Source organism: Lissotriton helveticus, chromosome 11 (genome assembly GCF_964261635.1).
Source record: "Lissotriton helveticus chromosome 11, aLisHel1.1, whole genome shotgun sequence".
In the NCBI taxonomy this organism is placed as follows: Eukaryota; Metazoa; Chordata; class Amphibia; order Caudata; family Salamandridae; genus Lissotriton; species Lissotriton helveticus.
In genome coordinates, this window is record NC_136072.1 from 1,151,629,203 (window position 1) to 1,151,656,485 (window position 27,283).

General features: G+C 45.3%; 1 protein-coding gene across 4 annotated transcripts in view; it reads right to left on the minus strand.

Moving 5' to 3' along the window:
• Positions 1-362: 362 nt before the first annotated feature.
• TBX1 (T-box transcription factor 1) overlaps positions 363-27,283 on the minus strand; it is a 108,212-nt gene continuing 81,291 nt past the window's right edge. For 2 of the 4 annotated variants that reach the window (XM_078667940.1, XM_078667942.1), the window contains 3 exons: positions 19,234-19,301; positions 16,663-16,763; positions 363-2,110 (listed from right to left, as the gene is read on the minus strand). In XM_078667940.1, coding sequence (XP_078524066.1) covers positions 1,728-2,110; positions 16,663-16,763; positions 19,234-19,301 — 552 coding nt within the window. In that variant the 3' untranslated portion in view covers positions 363-1,727. Of the gene's footprint in view, positions 2,114-16,662; positions 16,764-19,233; positions 19,302-27,283 lie in introns of all 4 variants that reach the window. The other 2 variants (XM_078667939.1, XM_078667941.1) reach the window with 1 other exon arrangement.

Genomic DNA, 27,283 nt, shown 5'->3' on the forward strand with positions numbered 1-27,283 from the left:
CCGTGGATAGTAGGGAAGGTGTTGGATAGTAAATTAAACCTATTCCCTATCCTAGAGCGCCCCCCAGCGCAATGCGTTGTAATGGTTTGCGTTGTAAAAGTTGCATCGTAAAGGCACTGCGTGGTGAAAGTTGCGTTGTAAAGGATGTTTCCCATGACGTACACTTGCCTCTTGGCTATGGTGTGGAAATTCCACACTTTTGGAGACAATTAGTATACTTTCGATGTGAAACATGCAACCCATCAATGTTCTGTTTTTCAGGTGAAAAATCAACCCCCACCCCCTAGAAGGACGTTATCATTCGGCATAGACAAACAGACCAGGCGCATAGGTAATTTTGAAAAAAAGGGAAAACATTTATAAAAGTCACTGTTTAATCAATGTCTTTTCAAATGAGCTGTAACAATGGTATCTACAGATTGTCTATACATATCTACACTTATCTACAGTTTCTGCAGATATTTGTTGGACGGTTTTGCTTTTTTCCCTATGACTGCAACTCTTAAAAGATAAAACTGGTTTTGCATAACTTCAAAAAGAAAAAATAAATAGAACAAACTTCATTAAACGCTTGACCAAAAGTTTTGGCACTAAGATCCAGGTCGTCTCTAAACTGAAAACTAAAATACAGGTGTGGCGGCACCTTCTGCACCTGTGGGTGGGCACATACTACCTACAGGGCGGCAAGAAAAGTCACGACAACTTTTTTCACATCTGTTCATACGTTTTCGTCAGACACATACAATTCCACAATGCACTGCAAAAACAGAAATAAAAGTCAAACTTCTTTCACTGAGTTCTACACCTCTCGTCCCCGTTGACGGGCTTGGGTTTGTCAGCAATAATGTGAAAAATACAAAATTGCCAGTTGTTGAAAATCCTTTTTCTAACTTTTGAAATGTAAGCGCTATTCCAAATCTCGCGTCGAGGCACTAGCACGCCCAGGTCATGCGATGGACGATGTCTGCTCTCTCCAATGGAGCAAGGAAGGCACTAAGCGGTGATGGGTGAAGATTACTAGTTGACTGAAGAAGGCACATGCTGATGCAGAGTACACACTTCTGTTTGTTGTTTCAGCCGCAAAGTCTGAATTCAACATCCATCTAATGAGAGATTTCATATCCTATTTGGATAAAATCCTGCTAAGATCTCACCAATGGACAAATGGACATTGGATTTGGACAAAATATTGTTCTCTGTCTTGTAATCTTGTCCATTCGGCAAAAATTGTCCACCCTACTTGGACAACTTGATGGTTCAGTCCATTAAAGACACAGGGAAAAGGCCTTGAGACGCCTTTGCTTGGAACCTCTCCTTCAGATCTTCATATCCATCCATTTATTCATCCATCCAATGACATAACATATGTCTTGAACCGGTGGAAGAAATATCTCCTCTTTGAAGGCTCTGACCCACAGATCGCTCTTTGCTTGTCCACGGCTGGTTTCCAGTGTCCGTCTGCCTATTGTGTGGGATAACCATCTGGGACCCAACCTCCCAGGCATGTGCTGATGACTAGTTTGAGGTCAGTTTGTATGTTGACAGGTCAACCAGGCCATGTGTAGATGATGGGGATGTCGCTGGAGGTTGGGAGTTGGCCTGTTCTTAGTTTTCCAGAAGGGTGCCTCAACCCACACAGTGGAACCATCAAAACCCCTGCACGAGAACCCCCACAGTCTAATTCAGTCAGATAAGTGTCCTACGGCACCGATGTCCCACGTGGGACGTTATCTTGGTCCGTAGTCGTATCCAGTCGGGGCCCCTGTGGCAGAGTACATGTTGGCCGTGGCTGGGTTCATATGGTGGTGGTGGTAACCATGTCCTCGGATGTTGGGGATGCTGTAGGGCGAAGGCCGGCTCTTTGCCCCTAAGTAGTGATCGTAGGTGGACGGGTACTTGTAGGGGTGATGGTGAAGCGGTTCCGACCCTTGGACATGCGGATCCAGGCGCAGTTCATGGGGCGGGCTAGGCCGGCCCGTACTCAGGGAGACGAGTCCTCCGGGCACGGGAAGCGCGGGACTCAGAACGCGGGACATGAGCTGCTGGTGCGTTGGGTCGCAGTGTAGCGGGGTGCCACTCCCGTCTCGCTCGTACTCCCTCCTGCTGTCTCCTTCTGGAACAAAAAGAGTGAAAACCAGATTAGCAAAGTACAATATAAATAATGTAACCATTTTTATAAAGCACATAATCGTTGAGGGAACTGGCCAACACCTGGGGCCATGCGACTGCCTTGGCAAGCATGCCTTTATGTGGTTGTACGGCATTACAACGCGTGCTTTTACACCGCGTGCCGTTACAACGCGTTTTTTTCAACGCAAGTCGTTACCACGAATTGCGTTGGAGGGGTGCGGACTTCGGAATTTTTTTATTTACTATTCTAACACCAGCCTACGTACAGTAGGGAAGGTGTTGGATAGTAAATGAAAAAATTCCTTGTCCTGCAGCGCCCTCCAGCGCAAGTCGTGGTAACGACTTGCGTTGGAAAAACCACATTGTAGCGGCACGCGGTGTAACAGCCGCGTCATAAAGGCTGTTCCCCACTTTATGTATCTAAGCTCACAACTGAATCGCCATGACTCATCAGCTATTACCTATTTTAAAAATTTGGGGCATGAGACAATGTCGACCAGCCTATCTTGCATTGCAATGCTTAGATGCAGAATATTTTACGAGAAATATCGCACAATTTCTGAAATCTAGTATTAGGTATCGGAAAAACTTGTGAAAAACGTTTTCTATTATGGATTTGCTACAGCAAATAAGCCCATCTTTTATCTCTTTTTGTCACTTCCTGTCCGCTTTTTATGTTTAATAATAAAACCATGAATTTGTTATTTGCACAGTACCTTTCACATTTTAATGTACAATGAGATTGTAAAATTGTTTTTAATTATTGTTTTAAATTGTACTTTTATGGTTTTTCTCTACTATCAAATGGAAACCGAATAAAGGTAGTTTTGATTTGATTTGACTCATCAGCTCAGGTTCTCAGCAATCAACACATTTCATAACATTCCAAAGGAAATGACATTACTGCTCAGTGACATGAGCGGAAACGCAGGAGCCACATGAACGTTAATCAGCCAATGAGCATGCAGCAAAGGTGCACAGCAGTAATTAAGTTAATGGCTATTATTGAAGGGTGTTTTTTACATTCTTCCAGATATTATTATTATTGCTAATATTAATATTATTGGCACTATTTGTATTAATTGCAGTAGTATAGTAACTGTTATTAATAAAGATCCATTATTTTATATGTATAATTTAGACTTTACCAAACAAAGCAGGGTGCAAGAATCACTCTTCATTTACAAACACACTCATTTTCCACAAAAGAAGTCCAATCTTTCACATTGGAAAAATGGAGAAAATGTGTTTTCTCCATTTCCAAATAAGTCAGCACAGCGAAAATAATGTGAAATCCGTTAGTGTGATGGCCTTTTCAAATATTGTTAGCTCCAGTCCCTTTTCTGCAAGCAGCAAAAATGATGCACATTGATTTGACCAGTTTCTCCAAAATGTTTTGCAATTATGCACGAATTCTGTAGCACCTCCCCAGGTCCCTTAACATTTCAGTGGCCCCTAAACATTTCATTGGCTCTTAACATTTCAGTGGCCCCTAAACATTTCAGTGCCCCCTTAACACTTCAGTGGCCCCCTAACATTTCAGTGGCCCCTAAACATTTCAGTGCCCCCTTAACACTTCAGTGGCCCCCTAACATTTCAGTGGCCCCTTAACATTTCAGTGGCCCCTTAACATTTCAGTGGCCCCCTAACATTTCAGTGGCCCCCTAACATTTCAGTGGCCCCTAAACATTTCAGTGCCCCCTTAACACTTCAGTGGCCCCCTAACATTTCAGTGGCCCCTTAACATTTCAGTGGCCCCTTAACATTTCAGTGCCCCCTTAACATTTCAGTGGCCCCTTAACACTTCAGTGGCCCCTTAACATTTCAGTGGCCCCTTAACACTTTAGGGGCCAGTACACAGCGAGAGGTCTCAATGTCGACAGGGCTGGACATTGCATCTATCTGGCTCCAGGCGTGGGGACTATTTAAGTGTTTTCAATAGACTTAAAAAAGGCCAACAACTGACTAACCTGACAATAGGGGTCTTACAACCTGCTAACTCCACTCCATGGTTTATAATGGACCGATATAACTAGAGGATTTACAGTGGGCTGCCCCGCTGTATTTTACAACAGAATACACAAATTAAAGGGTTTACATTGGGCTACCTCGCTGCAATTTGCAATGGAATAAGCAAACTAAAGGGTTTACTGTGATGAACAGTATGTCGAGTGCGTCACTGCTTAGAAGGGCCCATATTTCGGTTGTGTGTTTGCTGAGTGGTTGCGTGATGAGAAGCATGCATGCGATCTGTGTTGACGTGCGGGTTGCTGTGGCATGTGGTGGAGGGTTGGGTGTAGGCGTTGTTCGTGCTTGTGTTGTGTGTGTATTGGGAGGGGGTGTTGAGGGCGTTGTCAATATTTGTGTGGGGGTGCGGGTGGGTGGCTACTGGAGACCCGACAGTAGGTACAGGTGAAAGCTCCTACTGTGGTGTGTGCAGCCGCAATTGGAGGAACGGCATCCGGGGTCCAGCAACCTAAGGAGTGCTGCCGAGCATCGCTTACTGGTGATCGACCAGGGTTCCTGCCGCTGGGCGCGGTCCAGGCACGGATGAATGCAGATGAACTTGCCGTTGGTGCTCGGTGTCAAAACTGTCATTAAGTAGGTCCTGGGAGGGGGAGGAGTCCAGTGTGCCATGATGTCACTTCCTGTGCTACTGGGTGGTGGGAAATGAAGTCCTCTTGCTTGGCTTATTTTTTTTAAGAGGGTTTTGGCGGGAAAACCAGTAATGCCACTTCCTGTCCTGATGGATGATGGGAAATTCAGTGATGTCACTTGCTGTGCATGTGGAGGATGGTAGATCCAGTGATGTGACTTCCTGTGCTGATGTGTGGTGGGGGAATGAAACCCTCTTGCATGGCTTCTTCTTGTAAAGACAGTTGTCGTGTGAAATCCAGTCATTTCCTGTCCAGATGGATTATGGGAAATTCAGTGATGTCACTTGATGTGCACGTGGAGGATGGTAGATCCAGTGTTGTCACTTCCTGTGCTGATGGGTGGTGGGAAATGAAGCCATCTTGCTTGGCTTCTTCTTGTAAAAGACTGTTGTGGTGTGAAATCCAGTCAGCCGTCCACCTGGTCTACATCTAAAAGACCTAATAATCCATCTACACAGAATTATTACTGTGTTTCCTCTCTATGATCATTGTTTTATTAAGATACAATTCATATCAACTTTGGTGTGACACAATTTTTTATAATATCTATTTGTATGTGTATGTTTGAAGGATACATGCCATTGTATGAAAGAAGTAAGAATGTTGTGCGTCTGTGCTAATTTGTGTAGTTAAGGTCTGTTATATCAATTTTCCAATATATGTATATGATTATATAAAAAATATATCCGATAATTAATTGATATAAAAAAATGAATAAATATTGTGTACTTTTCTACACATTTGTTGTTTGGAGTGTCACTGTTGTGTGTTTCCCTTAATTAATTAATAGGGAATTGCTAATGGTTCTGAAGTAGCCCTAGAAACTTTACATATTTGAAATCCAGTACTGTCATTTCCTGTCCAGATGGATGATGGGAAATTCAGTGATGTCACGTCTTGTGCAGGTGGATGATAGGAGATCCAGTGATGTCACTTGCTGTGCTGATGGGTGGGGGAGAAATGAAGTCCTCTTTCTTGGTTTCTTCTTTGAAGACAGTTTTAATGGAAGAACCAGTAATGTCACTTCCTGTCCAGGTGGATGATGGGGAATCACACCAGCATCTCCCCAGAGAAGCACCTGCCTGTAGAGACATGAAACTGGGTCCCTGGTAGAGGTGATTTTCTGGCATGACTGTTCCCCTTGGCACTCTGAGGCAGAAATTGCAAGTTCTATAGAAATTGAAATGATGGAGGCATTGGGTCTTGCGCCTAAGTTATTGACAGGGAGACGGGGCGGCAAGTGGGCCCGAGTTTAAAAAGACTTCCCTCCGTGAAGTGTTTCAGAAATTTACCAATTCTGTAAAGTTTCAATTGCAAGCAGGAAATTTGGAAATGTTGGATTTGCATAAAAAAAGAATCAGTAAAATTGCACTTTTAGTGGGAGATGTCACTTTCAAAGGTTTCTGCAAGCCAATAATTTTGCAAAAACATTATTTTGCAAAAAATGTCACTCGATCGGAAACATTTTGTGAAATTTACAACCATTTTCGGCTGTGATGCTTCGTAGCTTTATGAAGCCATCTGGGTGAAATGCATATTCGGCTTTTAATCTCTGCTTCAGAACGCTGAACACGTTGTGTGATCTTGTGTAAATGAATTTATCTCCCAGTGCCTCAGCAGAATTATCTATTAGCAATGAGGGTTTTTAGTAAAACTGGTATTGAGTTCTGTCTAAAAACTGGACGTTCAGTTTCTAGAACTTTGCAAACAAACATTGTGGAAGGCACGTGCACAGGAAAGTAGCAGCGTGATTAAAAAAGAATAAACCCACGGTCCTGCTCTCCAGCTCCACACTGCAGAGAGCAGAAGCCAGAGACCGGGGTGAGACATTCTTACCGGGATAACGTTGGAGTGAATTGAATGACACGCATGTACATGCTTGAAGAATTCAGAAATTGTGAAACTCTATACAAACACAGACTGCCTTTATTTTTATAGGCCCGGCGTGTGCCTGGGAGGAAAGCGGCCCAAAGGTGCCTCGGCAGCTGTTTACTTTGTGTCATGGAAAGTAAACACGGGGGGTTGCCAGAGTGGGGCGGGAGGGGCACTCGCGTGGGCTGTGTTACCTCTTCTCCAGAAATAGAGGGACTTCTTGGCCCAAGGGCCACGTGGGCATGGAGGGAATGTGCCCTCACTGGGCACTGCTTAGAGCTGACATAAGGTGAGGCAGCGCTTGCGGGGAAGGCTCAGCCGTGACTTATCCAAGCGCTAACTTGTGCAAATGTGCGGTCTAGTGAACCAGTGCCCTCTGGTCGCTCAGCCGTGACGTGTCAATGCACTAACTTGTGAAAAAGAGTCCTCTAGTACACAACTGCCCTCTGGGAGCTCAATCGTGACTTGTAGAAGCGCTAACTTGTGCAAATGCGCTGTCTAGTGAACCAGTGCCCTCTGGTCGCTCAGCCTTGACTTATCAATGCACTAACTTGTGAAAAAGAGTCCTCTAGTGAACAAGTGCCCTCTGGGAACTCAATCGTGACTTGTAGAAGCGCTAACTTGTGCAAATGTGCTGTCTAGTGACCAAGTGCCCTCTGGTCGTTGAGTCGTGACTTATCAATGCACTAACTTGTGAAAAAGAGTCCTCTAGTGAACAAGTGCCCTCTGGGAGCTCAATCGTGACTTGTAGAAGCGCTAACTTGTGCAAATGTGCTGTCTAGTGACCAAGTGCCCTCTGGTCGCTCAGCCGTCACTTACCAATGCACTAACTTGTGAAAAAGAGTCCTCTAGTGAACTGGAGCCCTCTGGGTGCTATTCGTGACTTGTAGACGTGCTAACTTGTAAAAAGGAGCAATACAGTAAATAAGTGCCCTCTGGATGCTTAGTTGTGACTTTTTGATGTGCTAATTTGTGAAAAAGTTATATCTGGTAAATAAGTGACTTATGGACGCTCAGTCGTGACTTGTACAAGTTTGATGGAGTGGGTGAGTGCTGCCAAGGCACTCCATTTTGTCCCTATCCACACTTCAGATGTTGTGTCTCGTTACGGACATTAGCGTTCCTATTTTCACCTCGCATTCCTAGACTATTTTTATGCCTTAACGACAATTTGCCCTGAGAAAGCCCTTGGCTTGCCGGCAACACACGGGCGAAACATGTGTCGGCTGTTCGATTGCTCGCTTATATTTATGACAGTTCATAAATACAAAAAAAGATATTCAAACACAGCATCAGACTTAGGGATTCATTTTTCCCAGGAATCCATATATATACCTAAGGCACAAACCAGTCATACCTTGAAAACAGTGATTTGTACAAGGGCTAATTTGTGAAAAAGGGCCATCTAGTGAACAGGTGCCCCCTAGGATGCTCATGCCTTAAACACCTGGAGTCTTCACAGCTACTAGTGAGCAAACAGCTTCAGGACAGAAAAGGGCTGCTGGATTGACCGTTAAAAGAAAACACTAAAAGTAAACTGCCATTTCTGCTTGTGCTCTGCACCAGTGCTTAGTTGTTGCTCACGGTTATTGCGGCGGGTACCCGCGCTTATTTTGGAACCAGAGCAAGAAGAAGCAAGGCAGTAAAAAAGTAGGCCTGGGCGGTGTACTCCGCTCCATTTGTGGAGTTTGTGGAGCTCCCACACTCCGCGGAGCACACAGAATTCTGAAAACATGGAGTGTAGTTTTTCCTGCGCTCGCCGAAGTTAAGTTGGCGAGTGCAAGCAAGGAAAATCGTAGACCACCTCCCAGCGTGATTTCTCAATGTGGGTAGTCATGGATGGTCGTGATCGCTTGTGTTGAGAAACCTTCCGTTCGCGTTGAAGAAGCTGCCGCTTGAGTAGAACATTTACGCCAGCAGCAGAAAGAAGCAGCGCCCTCTTGTGCTGCACATGTGCCGTTCGTGCTGATTTTCGAGCACAGGACGAACAGCCGGCGCTTAGAATCAGCGCGAACGGCGTGACCTACAGCACTCCTCTGCTTGCGAAACTCCGCTTAGTGTAGCAGAGTATTTTTCGTAAGTTCGCAGAGTCGCGAACTCCACCCATACCAATAAAAACGGGGAAATATAAAAGTAAAACACAGGATTGAATAATAACCTATAAAAGTGACGTGCAGAGAGGAAGTTTAAAGTGGTGGAACAAAGAGACTTGAATTGGAATGAAGACTAAGCAGCCTCGATATTCATGAGATAAAGAGACAGGAAGTGCTGGTGGAGGAACAAAGAGGCTTGAGGTAGAATGAAGCTCGGTATTCATGAGATAAAGAGACAGGAAGTGTTGGAACAAAGAGGCTTGAGGTAGAATGAAGCTTGGTATTCATGAGATAAAGAGACAGCAAGTGTTGGAACAAAGAGGCTTGAGGTAGAATGAAGCTTAGTATTCATGAGATAAAGAGACAGGAAGTGTTGGAACAAAGAGGCTTGAGGTAGAATGAAGCTTGGTATTCATGAGATAAAGAGACAGGAAGTGTTGAAACAAAGAGGCTTGAGGTAGAATGAAGGCTGGACAGCCTCTGTATTCATGAGATGTGTGTGTGTGTGGGTGTACTTGTAAAGCGCACTGTGACTCCAAGGAGTATCCTGGCGCTGAAGACCGCTGGGGAACCCGTCCTGGTTTTCCCTGTGAGATGGTCCCTTTCTGGGTATCTCCAAGGTGAAACCAGGCATCCCCGGCGTCTGTGGGGGGCCGTTGTAGAGATGAGGCAAGCTTAATGCCCAGAGTTGCCGAGTGTGTTCCCTGGTTAGAGTAGGCACTGAGGCGAGAATTATCAAGTCCGTTTTGACCCTGGTCCACGACCCTGCCGCGTCGGGAATTGAACCCTGGTCCCGGGCCGTTCTCTGCTTACGGGTCTGCCGCCTCTAACCAGTGAGCCACACCACTCCACTACAGAGATACAGAGACAGCAAGTGTTGGTGGTGGAACAAAGATGCTTGAGGTGGCCGGACAGCCTCTGTATTCAAGATAGTAAGTGTTGCGATAGAAGAAAGAGGCGTAAGGCGGAATGAAGCCTGGAAAGCCTCGGTATTCATGAGATAAAGAGACAGGAAGTGTTCATGGTGGAACAAAGAGACTTTAGGTGGAATGAAGCTTTGTATTCATGAGATAAAGAGACAGAAAGTGTTCATGGTGGAACAAAGAGGCAGAATGAAGGCTGGATAGCTTTGGTATTTATGAGATATAGAGACAGGAAGTGTGGGCAGTGAAAGAAAGAGGCATGAGGTGGAATCAAGACCTGACAGCCACAGTATTCATGAGATAAAGAGACAGGAAGTGTTGGTGGCAGAAGAAAGAGCTTAAGGCAGAATGAAGGCTAAACAGCCTCAGCCTCTGCATTCATGAGATAAAGAGACAGGAAGTGTGGGCAGTGAAAGAAAGAGGCATGAGGTGGAATCAAGACCTGACAGCCACATTATTCATGAGATAAAGAGACAGGAAGTGTTGGTGGCAGAAGAAAGAGCTTAAGGCAGAATGAAGGCTAAACAGCCTCTGCATTCATGAGAGAAAGAGACAGGAAGTGTTGGAAGAAGGAGGCTTGAGGTGGAATGAAGCTCAGTATTCATGAGATAAAGAGACAGGAAGTGTTGGAAGAAAGAGGCTTGAGGTGGAATGAAGCTCAGTATTCGTGAGATTAAGAGACAGGAAGAGTTGGTGGTGGAACAAAGAGGCTTATTTATTTATTTATTTTATATTCTTATATAGCGCCTGAATAAACCCCCAAAGGGGTATCTCTGCGCTTTGCCAGTCAGAATATAGCTCCAGATGGTCTTATTCAAGGGATAGTACATCATACAGGGAAGAAATTAGTTACTGGTAAATAAGTATGTTTTTAGGGTCTTCCGGAAAGTCAGGTGGCTAGTGAGTGATCTCAGCTCAAGAGGTAGAGAGTTCCAGAGCACTGGTCCCACATGAGCCAGCGCTCGGCCTCCTTGTCTGGACTTCTTTATTCTAGGTATCTGCAGTAGCTGTTGACTGCTAGAACGCAGAGAGCGCCCAGGTACGTGTGGCTGAAAAAGTTCGGCCAAATATCTTGGGACTTCGCCTATCACACTTTTATGGATGGTGCATAGGGTCTTAAACTGCACTCGTTTCCTCACCGGTAACCAGTGGAGTCTAGTCAGCAGGGGGCGGGAAGGAGTCCTAGGGGGAACGTTCAGGACTGTCCTTGCCGCCGTATTTTGGACTACTTGTAACTTATTAAGTTGTCCTTCGTTGGCTCCTAAAAGAAGACCGTTACAGTAATCCACTCTGCTGATGACTAGCGCCTGCACAAGTGTTTTCCTGTGGCAATCTGGTAAATAGGGAAACACTCTTCTTAACATCCCAATTGCCCGAAAGCAGGTACCAGCCACCTGGTTTACATGATCTTTAAACGTGAGTGTCTGATCTAGTAACACTCCCAAGTTTTTTACCGTACTCTTAGGGCTGGGAACAGGGCCTAATTCTGAGGGCCACCATTCAGGTGACCAGTGTGTTGCCGCTTGTCCAAACAACATGACCTCTGTTTTCTCTACGTTGCATTGGAGACAGTTTGATGACATCCACTCTGATATTGCTCTCATTCCATCTGCAAATTATCTTTTTATTGCAGGGGTCAGACTTTTAAAAGGAAAGAGGAGTTGGGTGTCGTCGGCGTACGACACCGGGGTAAACCCAAATGATCTGGCTAAGTTGGCCAAGGGGGCCACATACACATTGAAAAGTGTCGGGCTTAAACATGAGCCCTGTGGCACTCCCTTGTTGAGCTCCCTATAGGTGGATTTGTGGGAGCCCAGCCAAACTTCTTGGGACCGGATAGAAAACTTTCCATCCATGACAGAGCCACTCCCTCCAAACCTACGTCCTTTAAACGATCGAGAAGCACCGTGTGAGACACCGTATCAAAAGCGGCGGAGAGATCCAACAGCACCAGAATCATAGAGCTGCCCTCATCCAGTGCCATTTTGATGTTATTGGTCAATGTTTGGAGGGCTGATTCGGTGCTGTGGTTAGGCCTAAACCCAGATTGCGAGTAGTCCAGGCCCTCCGTCGCTTCTAGATGTCCTGATAGATAGGTGTTCACGTGCTTCTCTGCTATTTTGCCGATATAAGGCAGAAGTGAAATAGGACGCAGGTTTGAGAGGTCGGTCCATGGGGAAGCCGCTTTTTTCCTAATTGGGTTTACCACCGCTCTTTTCCAGTCTGCCAGGACCTGTCCTTTCATGAGAGAGATGTTAATAACACTCTTTATGGAGGGTCCTAAGAGAGAAATCAGAGGGGCAACCATCTTGGCAGGGAGAAGGTCATGTGGAGATCCAGATTTAATATGGGCGATAAGGGAAAGGAGCTCTGCATTGTCAATTGGAGGAATAGCTAGCAGCGGATGTTTATTGTGCTTTGGCGGGATCGGGGATAGGGGCTTATTGGTATCACCCATGTTATTGTTAGCTGCCACTATTCTTCCATAAATAGTATTTATTTTTTCCTCGAAGAATAGCGAGATTTCATCGCATAGAATCTGCGAAAAATCGTCAGAGCTCTCACATGCTGCGGGTTTTGTAAAATTCTGCAGAATTTTAAAAAGCTCTTTGGGACAGTTACCCGCTTCTGTTAATTGTTGCATTAAATGGTGTTTCCTAGCTTGCTTTATGTTTTTATAGTATATTTTTTGGGCATCTAGAAAAACTGCTCGAGTCTCCTCAGTTTTACTTCTCCTCCATTTTTTCTCTACTCGTCTACATTTCCGCTTTTCTTCTCTTAACTCAGGTGAGTACCACCTCTCCTGCATAGAGGAAGGATACTGTTTGTGTGATTTTAGAGGGGCTATGATGTCGATGGCTGGCTTAATTGAATCATTAAGTTTGGCCAGCGCTGTATCTGCTGTGTCATCTGCCAATATGGCAGGTTGTATCCAAATTTCCTGTAGTTTATAGACTGAGATTTTATGCCATTGACGGCGCCAGGTAGGAGAAGATGGTGCTTTATTAGTGGATCTTTTTGGAGTCAGTAAGTTAAATTCTAACAAGAAATGATCCGTCCAAAGAATCTCCTTTGCTGGGAGGCAGGTTAATTTAGTACAGTTGGAAAAAACTAAGTCTAGCGTGTGGCCGCCCCTATGTGTTGGTCCTTTATTTTGTAATTCTAGACCTAAATTTGATAGATCCGTGAGTAGGGAAATGGATTCGGATAGTTCTGGCGGATCTACATGGATGTTAAAATCTCCCAAGAGAATAAAGTCTTCTTTAGATTTAAGACGGGGAGCTAAAAGCTCTTGGAGAGTGAGCGCAAAGTCAGGGTTTGATCCTGGTGGTCGATAAGCCAGAGCGCCTTTCCAGGAAGTGTGGCTAGTTAGGTCGATTTTAAAGATCATGATTTCTAGTTGTAGACTTCGATGTTGCTCGAGTATTGTGACCTTTATCTCGTCCTTATGTATTATGGCCAAACCACCACCTGTTTTCACTTCTCTGTCTAGATGTTTGAACTTATATCCAGATGGGATCCCCATTGCTATAGCTGTAATTGTGTGGGGCTTCATCCATGTTTCAGTGAGGAAACATATATCCGGCTGAATAGTATTAACTAAATCCCAAACCTGATGCTGGTGTTTGGGTAGGGATCGTACATTTAGGAGGAAGCTCTTTAATCCATCTAAGGGAGTGTTTACCTCTGGTTGGATAGTACTAGTGAGTGAATGACGTCGACACTGAAGACATGAAAAACCTCCCTCAACTTGAGGTAGAATGAAGGCTGGTCCGCCACGGTATTCATGAGATAAATAGAAAGGAAGTGTTGGAACAAAGAGGCTTGAGGTGGAATGAAGGCTGGTCCACCACAGTATTCATGAGATAAAGAGACAGCAAGTGTTGGAACATAGAGGCTTGAGGTGGAATGAAGGCGTTGCTGCTTTGGTATTACAAAACCCAGAAAATCGGCATCACCGGCCTCGCAAGAAAAGTTGGGGTCCCCAAGCGTATTATTCTTTCTTAATTGAGCACTGTGTATCCCCCTTTGACTGGCTTTTTGTGAAGTCACAACCTTTCATCATTGTTTTGTTTTCTGTTTGTTCATTTTCGTGGTTTCCTAGCTTTTAGAAATTGCTGTTTCTTGAACATATTAGTGTAAATTAGAACTAGCTATTGGTGACAATTTAAAGCGGCTAGCTAATCTTTTTGTAGGGAGGTGTCGTTTGTGTTTGCTGGTTGCTATCATCTGTTATCCACCACTGTTTATATACATGCTGCAGCTTTTGTTTTTAATAGAGGTGGTTTTAAAAAGCAAATGGCTTTTTATTGGTCAAATGTCAGGTGTGGTCACTTCCTGTGATATCACCAGGGATACAGGGCATCTGATGTTGTAATTCCAGATGAAATGATGTCACTGGAATACAGGTGTGGATGAAGCAATTTCAAATATGACGCATCATGACCTTTTGTGACGCAGGTGCAATTTTACAACAGTTTGTGGCCAATTTCTAAAAGGTGTTTAAATCAAATTAATTCTTATTCGCCGACTGCTAAAAAAAATGACTATTCAAAAATTGTTAGGAGCTGTTAAGATCCAGGTACCGTTTATCGTGGACTTACGGTCAACATTATATTGATTGATAGGGTTGACGCCCATAGATAAACTTTGTTTATTTTGATTTATATTTCTGACCACAATTACTGGATGGCGGAATTGTGCACAGCCTGTGAACATAGAATAGGTTTGTGTTCAAAACAATAAATACTGCAACCCATGATTAATACTGAAGTCCAAAATAAATGATACAAAACATTCCCTACAAAAGATGTTAAGAAATTGCTGAATGGAAGTTGCATGTGAGGTCTCAGCCAGAATCTCAAAGGATATCTCTTTGAGAGGTAAACAACACCCACCTAAATGTCAGCTTTAACTGTGTGGAAGATTCTAGGACTAATCTGAAAATATCTTATATTATTTTCCAAGTCATTTCTTAAAATCAATGTTAAGGCATCTGTCAAGGGATATGCTTAAGTATTAAGTACCCATGAGATGTGTTATCCATTTCCAAGAGTTCTAAACATTCTGACCATGATATTATACAGAGTCTCCTAACAAGCATCTTAAATTAAATCTTAAATTATGTGGCACTAGTAATTTAACATATATTGTTTTGTTTAAAATTAAATCATCCAAGCAACATTAATCAGAATAAATTGATCCACATATAAATCTAATAAATGCATCTCTTACGTATGTAAACTATTCCAGAATAGATAATTAAAATACCTGAAATAGAAAGATTTCTGGGCATTTAACGATTACATCTTGAAATCAGGTGTCACTAAGAATCCTCAGAGGTGTCAGAATATAGAATCTGAGTGATGCTTCCATTGTGTTCCCAAAATAATGTCCCAGTAAAAATCATAATGTATATCTTCAAAGCAAGCATTGCCCAGCAGGGGATCTTAACAGAGATGAATTCCCTTGTGTCATGATGTTTTTGAAGTAATGTATCATTAACTTTTGTAACAATTAATCAATACCATGCCCAAAGAAGATTCTAATTAATAATTTTGATATGAAGCAATACTATAATAATTACTGAAGTAGTCCTTCAAAAATGTCAGCAAATGTCTCCCAAAGATTTGTAACCTCAAGTAAAATCCAGGATTTGCAGTCATCACAGTAAGTATTAGTGAGGGGCAGGGGGAAGGCAGTCCTTTTTTTGTTGCTACCTGGAGGATGACGGTTAGACTTGATATATGTGGATAAGTTGCAAAGGATCAGGGTAGATAACTCAGCATGTCCTGGAGGGGAGATATCTGGAGTAACCATAGGGCGTATTAGCAAGGGCAATATCAATGCTTTAGCGGGACTTTTTCCCGCTAAAGCGGCAATATTTTTATCGACCTATCAGCAAGCTGTCGCTAACAGCAGTTAGCGACAGTTTTTAGACGATAGCGACCGGTTTGGGCCCACTTTGCATGTCAGCGATATTTATCGCTAATGACTTGCAAAGTGGGCGTATCCAAACTGTTAGCGACTGAAAGTAGTTGCTAACACAGCTATTGCCTATTAGCAACGCAGGCTTAGTGATAAAAAAAGTTGCGTTAAGCGCGATTATCGCTAGAATCTAACGCCTGCTAGGATGACTTACCTGTATATTCAATGGGAGGTGGATTGTCAGGTTAAGTCCCCATTGGCGTTAATGCGTGAATATCGCTGAATTTCCAGCGATATTCATGTATTTCGCCGCTATTTCTGGATACGTTGCTAATAGCATGTTTTCTCTGCTCACATATCAAGCGATAGGCAGCGATAAAAAAAACACGCTAAGCGCGTTTTGCAATAAATATGCGCTTCTAGGGAAAAGTGTCATTGAGGTTTCTACGTGATATCCGAGCCACAGAGAAATGTTGTATTGCAGATGATTGGTTCTACGAGGTGCCATAATGAGAACACCCCAAGTTGTCCGAGGAATCGCAGTCGGGCCACAAGTGAGTCTCCAATGCACAATAAAGGTGGCAACAATGGATCTACGCTCAGCTCCTGTGAAGGCTCCAATTTATATCCAAATGAACAATGACAAACCAAAATGGAGACCAATGGAAATTTGAAGTGATGTCCGAAAGGGAGTTTCACGCGACATTCCAATGAGTATTTTTGGAGATGCTGACCCGTAAATGTCAATGAGGATTTTGACAGATCTCACCAAAACACTGAACTACTCTGAATAAATCTAAAAATGTCTCAGTGCACAGTGAGGGTTATAACAAATGCGTTCGGAAGTGTTCTAAGGTACCTCACAAAGGGTTTTGAGCAATGCCACAATACCGGGTGGAAGCCGTGAGTTGACGTAGCTTGGTATTTTTGATTGTAAATGCCTTTTGTACTCTTTGACGATGATGATTTTATGGTTTGTTATATAACTACTTTACATCCATGTGACACATTCGTATTACAACATACGAACCCCAGTCCATCAGAGGAAGTGGTGCCTACCTTTCTCTGTACCGTTCTGCTGCGAGGGTGACGTGACTGGGTTCCGGGATCTCGCAAACGCACTCATAAGAGGAAGTGAGCCCGGCCGGTGATTTCTAGGCCTGAAAAACACAAATTTGACATTTTGAAGTTGCTGTGTTTCACATGGTGGGGTGTGGGATCAGAGTATCATATTTACATCTGTTTTATTGTTGACTTCTACACATCAATTTAATTCATTAATACAATACATTTAACATTTACCGCCCTTTGTAAATGTTGTCTCTCATACGGTGTTAAGCTACTGTCTCTCATACGGTGTTAAGCTACAAAATTCTACACAAAACAAGGTTTTTTTAAAATATTCTCTGCCCATAGTGGGGTACAGAAAAAATAATGGCTGTTTGTCTCAATTTCCTCTAAAACCATTTTAGTGGTGACCTCACGTGGGCAAGCTCACGTTACACATCATATTGCTTTGACCATCATGTGTGCTATGTGTGTGCTGGTATATATGTAGCCAAAGCCCCGCTAGGAAGTAAAGAACAGTGTTATCAAAGGAGATTGTAAACAACATGAGATTATGCACACCAAGCAGAAAGTTGTCACAACTGCATAGGACACAACTAAATTATAGTTCACTTATTTATATTTTCGGTTAAAGGAGAAAACGTATTTGCCAGAACTGCACTTTTTTCAATAATTACCAAAGACTGGTTAGACCTCAGATCTCGAGAATCCAAAACTATCAAACGAGCCACTAGATGATATCATAGATGTGGAATTTCATTTGAACCCATAGTAGAGCTGCCTGGCAAATCCCAGGGTAGGAATGGCATACGTAAAGGAGCCTGGACCATCTACGTGTGGGCATGGCACAGAGCAGCCTGCCATATCTAAGTATGACCATAGCATAAATAGAGCAACCTGGCAATACTAAGGATGGGCATGGCATAATAGAGCAGTCTGGCACATATCAGGGTGGGCATGGCATAAATAGATCAGCCTGGCAAATCTCAAGGCACACATAGCATACATAGAGTAGCCTGGCACATATCAGGGTGGCCATGGCATATGTAGAGAAGCGTGGGCCATCTCAGGGAGGGCATGGCATAAGTAGAGCAGCATGGGCCATATCAGGGTGGGCATGACATAAATAGAGCAGCCGGGCACATCTACGGGTGGGCATGGCATAAATAGAGTAGGCTGGCATATCTCAGGGTGGGCAGAGCAGCCAGGCACAACAAAGGGAGGGAATGGCATACGTAGAGCAGCTTGGGACATCTCAATGTGGGCATGGCATTAAATAGAGCAGTCTGGCACCTCCCAGGGTGGGCATGGCATGAATAAAACAGCCTGGCACATCTCAAGGTAGGCATGGCATGAATAAAACAGCCTGGCTCATCTCAAGGTGGGCATGGTATACGTAGAGCGGCCTGGGCCATCTCAGGGTGGGCATGGCATAAATAGAGTGGCCTGGCACATCTCAAGGTAGGCATGGCATACATAGAGTAGCCTGGCACATCTCAGGGTGGACATGGGACACGTAGAGCAGCCTGGGCCATTTCAGGGTGGGCATGGTATACATAGATCAGCCTGGCGCATCCCCTGAGGGCATTACATAAAGCACATTATTCTCTCTTACAGATTGTAAATAATTTTATAGCCCTGTACAAATCCTTTCGGGTATGCTTTTTTGGAGTTTAAAGGTCATTGTTATAGCAGGGTCTCCATAAAATGAACATCCTTGAAGCAAAGAAGCCAAGTGTGAACTCAGGCTTGCCAAGGATGTTTCTCTGAGAGTCTCATGACTTGCAACTCAAGTAGGGTTTTAACCCTTGCATTGCTGCTTTCTGGAGCTTGTTAAGGAATGTGGTGCACCTTCAACAAACAACTAATTGCATTTATAGATGTGTTGGTATTTTTAGAGCGTGAACCACTGACCAGGGGGCACAGCCCCTTGCAAGATACAATGACTGGGGGACAATGAAAGGCAGTGGCGCCTCCTTGAGGAAGTGCTGCGGGGCGGTGGGGCGAGACGGGGCGGGGGAGGGACATGGTGCGGGTAGTAAACTGCGGCATACGGCCTAACGGAGTGAAGTAAACAAACAAATAAATAAATATTACAAATTATATTGCGCACGCAGCAACGCCAATTGGCGATGCAGCGTGCACAATGTAATTTGTTTTATTTATTTGTTTGTTTACTTAACTCCGTTCAGCCATATGCCTGAGTTTACTACCCCCCACCTTGTCCCTCCCTCGCCCCGCAGCACTCCCACTAGGAGCCGCCACTGGTGAAAGGTAGACTGTGGGATCAGGGACATTTGCCTTCTGTTTTTCCCCTCCTTTCAATGTTTTGTCTCCAGTCTGGTGATGTGCAGGCCCTGCGTGGGACATATAGGGGCTGATTACGATGTCGGGCAGAATCTCTTCCGCCGGATACCACGGAGCCTTCCGACTCGCATCGGTATCGGCCCCATAGTGTGCAGTCTGATAATGTGCACGTGCCGGATGTTCATATTTGCATGAATTCCTGCCATGTTCATTCAACAGCAAACACCAAAAATTCAGATATGAACCAACACTCACCAGTCCTCGGGGTCGCAGTCTCGGAATCCTTTCGCGAAAGGGTTGCTGGCGATTTTTAACTGCGTTATCTGAAAGAGAGGCACATGAGCGTCACTTTAACCTGCCTTGTGACCAATACCAGCGTCCGCTTCACTAATAATAATGGATAACTTGTTTTCTATAGCGCCTCGAGTCATAATGCACTTAAGCTGTTTCTAAGTGCTGTGAAAAGCTTGTGTTACGATTCATGGTACAAAGCTTCACAGTTCTCTCTGTGCTTTTTCTTGAATATATAATTAGGACTCCCGGTTTTACGGTATTTTTTTTTTTTTACTTTTCCATTTGTATTTATCCATATTTATTTTTTGCTAATTTTATCTGTATTTATCCATATTTATTTTGGGTTTTGTGTAAAAATATAGTTGAAACTAGCATATTTTCACATGTATTTAACCGATAAATGTTTACTCATGCTTAAGTGCCTGAGAGATTTCAGTTATATGAAAACCCAGAGACGATAAATCAATGCACTTATATGAAAACATATGCATCAGTCAACCTTGTGCATATCTACTGCTGTTTAAGCAACTTTACTAAAATTCCTTTCTTGTTTCAACCCCCTTGCCTGTCAATCCGCACAGCTATACGCTTGGCAGCCATGACCGGCAGCATTTAGAATCATTAAAAAAAAAACAATTTCCGTTTTTATCCACATTAAAAAATATATAGACAGGAAAATAAACAGGTTTCTGTCTGTATTTATCTGTAAAAATCCGTAAAAACGGAAAACAGGGAGCCTTACATATAATTAAATATTATTGAAGATGGGTGGAGGGAGCGTTGCTATAAACGTGTCCTGTGAATGAACAGCAGTATGGGGTTGTTACACATATGGAAACAAACATCTGTGTGCACACATGCGAGCCTGCTCCTAGTAAACCTCACACACATCTCCTGCAAGTTTGCCAACTGTTATTATGCACATTTAGTCTGTCTTTTCTTTCAGTCACAGACAATGTGTGTTGTTTTACAAGCATTAAGAAGTTTTTTAAGAACAGTTGTAAGAAAAGAGACATGTTAACCTACAAAGTTCTAGTTGCATCGAAGCCATAGTTTGTACATGCATATTTGAAATATATTTTATATTTCTAGGGCTGACAGTGAATTCTTAAAAATGAAAATGTTATTGGAAGAAATGCTGGTAAATATATCCATCCATCCACCCATCCATTCGCCTATCTGTCTATGTGCCTATCTGTCAATAGGTGCAGTGTCTTGAAAGCTGGGGGCCTTTTAGGCTTTTGAAAATGTTTATTCTGTCACTTTTACTGTGAATATATATATTTATCAAAGTCAAAGTAAGCTTTATTCGACAGTTTAAGTCATAAGGCACAACAATCATAAATTCATAGTACATCATCAAGTGATAAGTATATAAAATTCCAATTATCCGGCACATATAAATAGTTTACAATACAGCCTGTCGAATACATCATATTAGAAAACAAGGGGATATCCCATAAGATTCATCTATGGTATATATATATATATATATATATATATATATATATATATATATATATATATATATATATATATATATATATATATATATATATATATATATATATATATATATATATATATATATATATATATATATATATATGTAAAAAAGATTGTTAAAAAATAGCTGTTCTGCAAACTCTAAGAAGGTAATATTGCACTAAACTACTTCGTTCACGTATTTGCTGTTGTTGCATTTTCTTTAATTCTTTAATTGGTAGTAAAGTTTTTACTGGATAAAAAGGCCTCGAGTTTTCCCACCTTGTATCAGCCTTCCTTGAATACACAGAAGACAGAAGTACATGTTGGGGGAGGGGGTTGATTCACTTCTTTCAGTGGTTTCTGGCTCTCAAGAATGCAATGGGATGTGTTTAAAGTATTCGAATAAAAGGTGCGCAACTTTTATTCTAAGGCTCGTCTGAAGGTAACAAACCGCACGTGGCTAAATACACGGAAACAGAAGAAGAGACGAAATGGCATTAAAAAATAAAATCCAGACGCGGACAATAGGTGGGACAGCTTTGTGTTTCTTTTGGTAGTATATTAAAATGTTAACAAACGTGGCAGCTTTCCTCGTTTCGTGCCCAACATGTTGGCGCTTTTTTCCCTTTATTTAATTCCACCTCTCAAAATATCTTAATTTAGATAAAATGTGCGCATTCGTTGTGTTACTTAATCCCCCTCCTGGGTGTTCGCCATATTCTGGCATCTTTGCAAAAACCCCTCGACCCTCTCCCGCAAACCGGCACGAATTGCGAACAATAATATGAGAATAAATGATATTTTTATGGGTCCGTGTGTTTGAACGCGGACTTAGGGAAGAATGTCCCGGGCGGAGGCAACATGTGGTTTGTTTCTGCACGGGCTGAAGGGCAGGGCTCGGTGCCACCCAACACCGCCCGGGGGGAGCAGGCAGGCCTGGGGGGCGGGGGGCGCACTCAGGGCGATGCTGGGGGGGGGGGGGCACGAGGGGCGACAGGCCCAAGGTTCATCATACCTGTGCTCAGAGTGTGCAGGGGCAGGCGTGGGCAAAGCCTGCCACTGGGCTGTGCGGAATGGGTCTAAAGACACAATTTAAGCCCCCACCGGCCCCCACCGTGACTCTTGCAGGCTTGGAGGTCAGGCTGACAGAAAGCAGGCAGGAAGGAAGGGGCGAGCAGCTGTCCCGGGGCATCAGCGACGGCCTGCGAGGGCTGGGACAGGCAAGGTGGCTGCTGTCAGGGGGGCAGGCGGCGCCCTCAGCAGCCTGGGATGCCCTACACGGGGGGGGGGGGGGGGGGGAATGTGGCAAGAGGCTGCCCTTCCTCCCTCAGCAGCCCGAGATGCCCATCTCGGGGGGCAGCCTCCCTCAGCAGCCCGAGATACCCTTCTCAGGGGGCAGCATCCCCCAGCAGCCCGAGATGCCCTTCTCAGGGGGCAGCATCCCTCAGCAGCATGATGCCCTTCTCGGGGGGCAGGCGGCCGCGCTGCCTCAGCAGCCTTAGATGCCCTTCTCAGGGGGCAGGCGGCCTCCCTCAGCAGCCCGAGATGCCCTTCTCGGGGGCCAGGCAGCCTCCCTCAGCAGCCCGAGATGCCCTTCTCAGGGGGCAGCATCCCTCAGCAGCCCGAGATGCCCTTCTCGGGGGGCAGCCTCCCTCAGCAGCCCGAGATGCCCTTCTCGGGGGGCAGCCTCCCTCAGCAGCCCGAGATGCCCTTCTCGGGGGGGCAGCCTCCCTCAGCAGCCCGAGATGCCCTTCTCGGGGGGCAGCATCCCTCAGCAGCCCGAGATGCCCTTCTCGGGGGGCAGCCTCCTTCAGCAGCAGCCCGAGATGCCCTTCTCAGGGGGCAGCATCCCTCAGCAGCCCGAGATGCCCTTCTCAGGGGGCAGGCGGCCTCCCTCAGCAGCCCGAGATGCCCTTCTCGGGGGGGCAGGCAGCCTCCCTCAGCAGCCCGAGATGCCCTTCTCAGGGGGCAGCATCCCTCAGCAGCCCGAGATGCCCTTCTCGGGGGGCAGACGGCCTCCCTCAGCAGCCCATGATGCCCTTCTCAGGGGGCAGGCAGCCTTCCTCTGGAACATGAGTTGCCCTTCTCAGCAGCATGAGTTGCCCTTCTCAGCAGCCTGGGATGCCCTTCTCAGCAGCCTGGGATGCCCTTCTCAGCAGCCTGGGATGCCCTTCTCAGGAGGGGGGGGGGCAGGCAGCCTTCCTCAGCAGCCTGATATGTCCTTCTCAGAGGACAGGCGCCCTCCCTCAGCAGCAGCCTTTGTGGAAAAAACATCTATACATGAAAAACAGCATGGCATATGCCATAGATGTAATATGCTGTTTATTACCCTTGCTGAGGGAGGGAGGTGGCATCTTCACCCACTCGAGAGTATGCCTCCAGTGAGTGATGACCTCTCCTCACACTCAGCAATACTAATTCAGAACATGTTACACTCTGCACACCTCCCACCCCACACTCAGCAATAGTACTCAATAGCATATTACACTCTCCGCATATATGTATATGTAGAATATATACAGCTACCCAGAGTGTAATATGCTATAAATGATCATTCTTCAGCCTGGGCTGGCATCAAGAAGAGGTTTTTAAGCCAGTCAAGCTGTACTATAGTACTAACATGGGATTTTGCACGGTAGCAATAAATGTGTGAACCTTTATTTGTGAACTCACTTGTTCCAAATAACTTGGGTTCATGAGCCACATTTACCTTCACTGGCCTGGCAAACACGTATGACTTTTTTCCTACCATTTCCTACCGTAGTTTTAACATTTTTAAGAGATGTGTGTGTATGTGTGTGTGTTTGTAACTAGAGACACACAAACACACATATAAACTATTGCATGTTAGAATGCTATTGCCACATGCATGTTTTGCAATCTCACTGCTGCCTTTTCATCCCAATGACATCTCCTTATTTCAGTGGTCCCAAGGATGTAGGAAAACTTTTTCGGTTGAGCCTATGAGACCGCGGGTTTCATTGCTTAGTATAATTCAGCTTTCCTGTTACTCTCTTTTGCTGCTTCTTATTCGATGTCTCTTTTGTCAATCATGTGTATGTCCCTCCCCTGGAGCATAACCTCTTTACGCATCCCTTTGATTGGCTGGCCTCTATGCTAGCTCTGCTCGCTTTTAGGGAGCTTTTTTTTTCTTTTTGTTACAACCTTCCACGAGAGGGCATGTGTATTCCAGCTGTCTCCATCGTGAGCCTTTCTTCCCCAGTGTGCTTCTGTCTCCTACCCGCACTCGTGTTGCTCTCTCCTGCCTGTCTGCCGCTGCCCTTCCCCCATGCTCCACGTCACTCTGTTTTACACAGGTTCTCTCGCTCTTCTTGCTTCTTCTCCTTCCTCCCCAACGCGCTCACCCATTATTAATTTATTTCTAAAAGTATTTTCGCAGTACGTTTTTTTATCTTTAAAAAAGTGTCTTTTTGTAAGTGTGCGCATGCGTGTTGAACAGACGCGAGCAACCTACAAAATGACGTGATGATATGTCATCACGATCTTTTAAGACATGCTGCACAGGAGCCACGATGCTGCACTGCACGGCTACAAAATATTAGTAAAGCGAAGAGGTCTTATAGTCGAGACCCATTGACTTTGCCAATGCTTGTTCATAGATATCTCAAGAAAGCATAATTAAGGCTTTTTACTCTCCCCTGCCTTCTTCCTGTTGAGGGAAAACGCATTTCAGGCGCAGAGGGTGAAAAGACAACGATCACATTTACAAAACCCTAACTTGGTTTTTACTCGTCGCAATACTAACATTCTGCAAAGTGGTCACATTTTATTTGTGCTCAACAATTGAGTAGAGTGTTAAAGCACTAAAAGAAATACATATAGACACACAAAAATATAAGGATGGTGGATGGCTGTCTGGCTGGATGGATGGATAGATGGATGGACGGAACACAGCCTCTCTCTAAAATAGGAACAATTGATGTAAAAAATATCGAAGTGTTTAATATCATTTGTAATAATGTAATTATGTTTGTATTTATTTTGTATGTGTGTGATGTATGTATTTTTGGTATAAGATTTGTTTTTGTTTTTATTATCTGTGTAAACATTTTAGTAGTTATTACATTATTTTGTTCTAATTTTGCATTTTTAGTTCCATAGTGGGATGTGGGTTTATATAGTGGAATAGGGTGGGAAGTTATTTAATTGCCTCAAATTGTAAAGCGCTCTGATATCCTTCGGGATCAAGTTTGCGCTATATAAAACTTTATAAATAAATAAAACAGCCATAATTCCTCCCTTAACACCAGTAATAAAGGCGGCACTGGCGCAAAACCCGCAGTGCTAGAATGTGTAAACGTGTCTTATTTTAGTCCCAGTCTCTCCAAGGACCCCGGTAATACAGCGCGTGTGGGTTTCCATGCTGCTCCCGGGTGGTAATTTCACAGAAGCAGATTCGAGATTTGTCCAAACAGAGGTGATTGACATGTCTCGGAGGGGGGGCTGTGGTTTCCAGGCTGGGGCTGCCTCCGGTTTACATAGGCGGAGCCCCCCGCCCGGTCCAGGGGAAGCTTTCCATGAGCGTGGGCCCCAGCAGGCATCCCCATGGCAGGGCCCAGGGGTCCCCCCTCCCGCTCACGTATCAGGTTCCTGCAGGATGGGGCAATGGCTTTAGCAGATGAGGTGAGGGGGGCGGGGACCCCCTCACTCCAGGGTCAGGCAGATGCGAGCTTGGGGAGCTGCCTCTTGAGCTCCTGAGCCCTGCCATGTGTAGGGCAAGGTTCGAGTCGGGGTACCACGCGGGTGGACGGCATCCCCCCACCTATTTTACCGGGGGGACGCCGTCCCCCCTGCCAAACAGCTGGACTTCACTCTTTGGCCACTCTGGGACAAGGAGCTCGGCACCTTTCATGACGTCACTTCCTGTCGTGACGTCACTACGGGTAACAGCGTCCCCCCCACTTCTTTTGTTACGACTTGTGCCCTGGTGTAGGGTGCACCCCAGGGGTGTCCACGTGCAGACTCGGCAGGCCTGTGGGTGGGGGTCACCCCTTCACACCGCCACCGCTGGGGGCTCAGGCGGGCCTCACTTCGGGTCCCAGGTCCGACCGTGCAGACGGCACCTTCTTAAATGTGGTCTGAAACCCCCATAGAAGAGGGCGGCTGGTTCGAGCACGCGGAGCTGTCACTTCGGCCCTGAGCCCGGTCACGTGCAGGCTGCATCCTTTGCATGTGCAGCCTCTCCAGGCAAGTGGGGGTGACCCCCAAAGCATCAGGAGGCGGAACTGAGCACAGGAGGCCTTCAGGCCCCGGGCTTTGAGGGGGCCAAGACGTGGACTCAAGACATACATGTGCAGTCTCTGCGGACAAGTGAGAGTCTGAGACTGTATGCAGTCACATGTACAGTTTATAGACAAATGGGGTCTGAGACGGTATGCAGTCACGCGTGCAGTCTCTCCAGACAAAGAGGGGGGTGTTAGACTTACGCAGTCACACATGCAGTCTCTGGAGACATGTGGAGGTCTATCTGGGACTCTGCAGTCACATGTGCAGTCTCTGGAGACATGTGGGGTCTGAGACTGTATGCAGTCACACGTGCAGTCTCTGGAGACATGTGGGGGGGTCTGTCTCAGACTGTATGCAGTCACACGTGCAGTCTCTGGGGATATGTGGGGGGTCTGTCTCAGACTGTATGCAGTCACATGTGCAGTCTCTGCAGACATGTGGGGGGTCTGAGACTGTATGCAGTCACACGTGCAGTCTCTGGAGACATGTGGGGGGTCTGTCTCAGACTGTATGCAGTCACACGTGCAGTCTCTGGAGACATGTGGAGGTCAGTCTGGGACTCTTTGCAGTCACATGTTCAGTCCCTGGAGACGTGTGGGGTCTGAGACTGTATGCAGTCACACGTGCAGTCTCTGGAGACATGTGGGGAGTCTGTCTCAGACTGTATGCAGTCACACGTGCAGTCTCTGGAGACATGTGGGGAGTCTGTCTCAGACTGTATGCAGTCACACGTGCAGTCTCTGGAGACATGTGGAGGTCTATCTGGGACTCTGCAGTCACATGTGCAGTCTCTGGAGACATGTGGGGTCTGAGACTGTATGCAGTCACACGTGCAGTCTCTGGAGACATGTGGGGGGGTCTGTCTCAGACTGTATGCAGTCACACGTGCAGTCTCTGGAGACATGTGGGGGGTCTGTCTCAGACTGTATGCAGTCACACGTGCATGGAGACATATAGAGGTCAGTCTGGGACTCTTTGCAGTCACATGTTCAGTCTCTGGAGACGTGTGGGGTCTGAGACTGTATGCAGTCACACGTGCAGTCTCTGGAGACATGTGGGGGGTCTGTCTCAGACTGTATGCAGTCACACGTGCAGTCTCTGGAGACATGTGGAGGTCTGTCTGGGACTCTTTGCAGTCACATGTTCAGTCCCTGGAGACGTGTGGGGTCTGAGACTGTATGCAGTCACACGTGCAGTCTCTGGAGACATGTGGGGGGTCTGTCTCAGACTGTATGCAGTCACACGTGCAGTCTCTGGAGACATGTGGAGGTCAGTC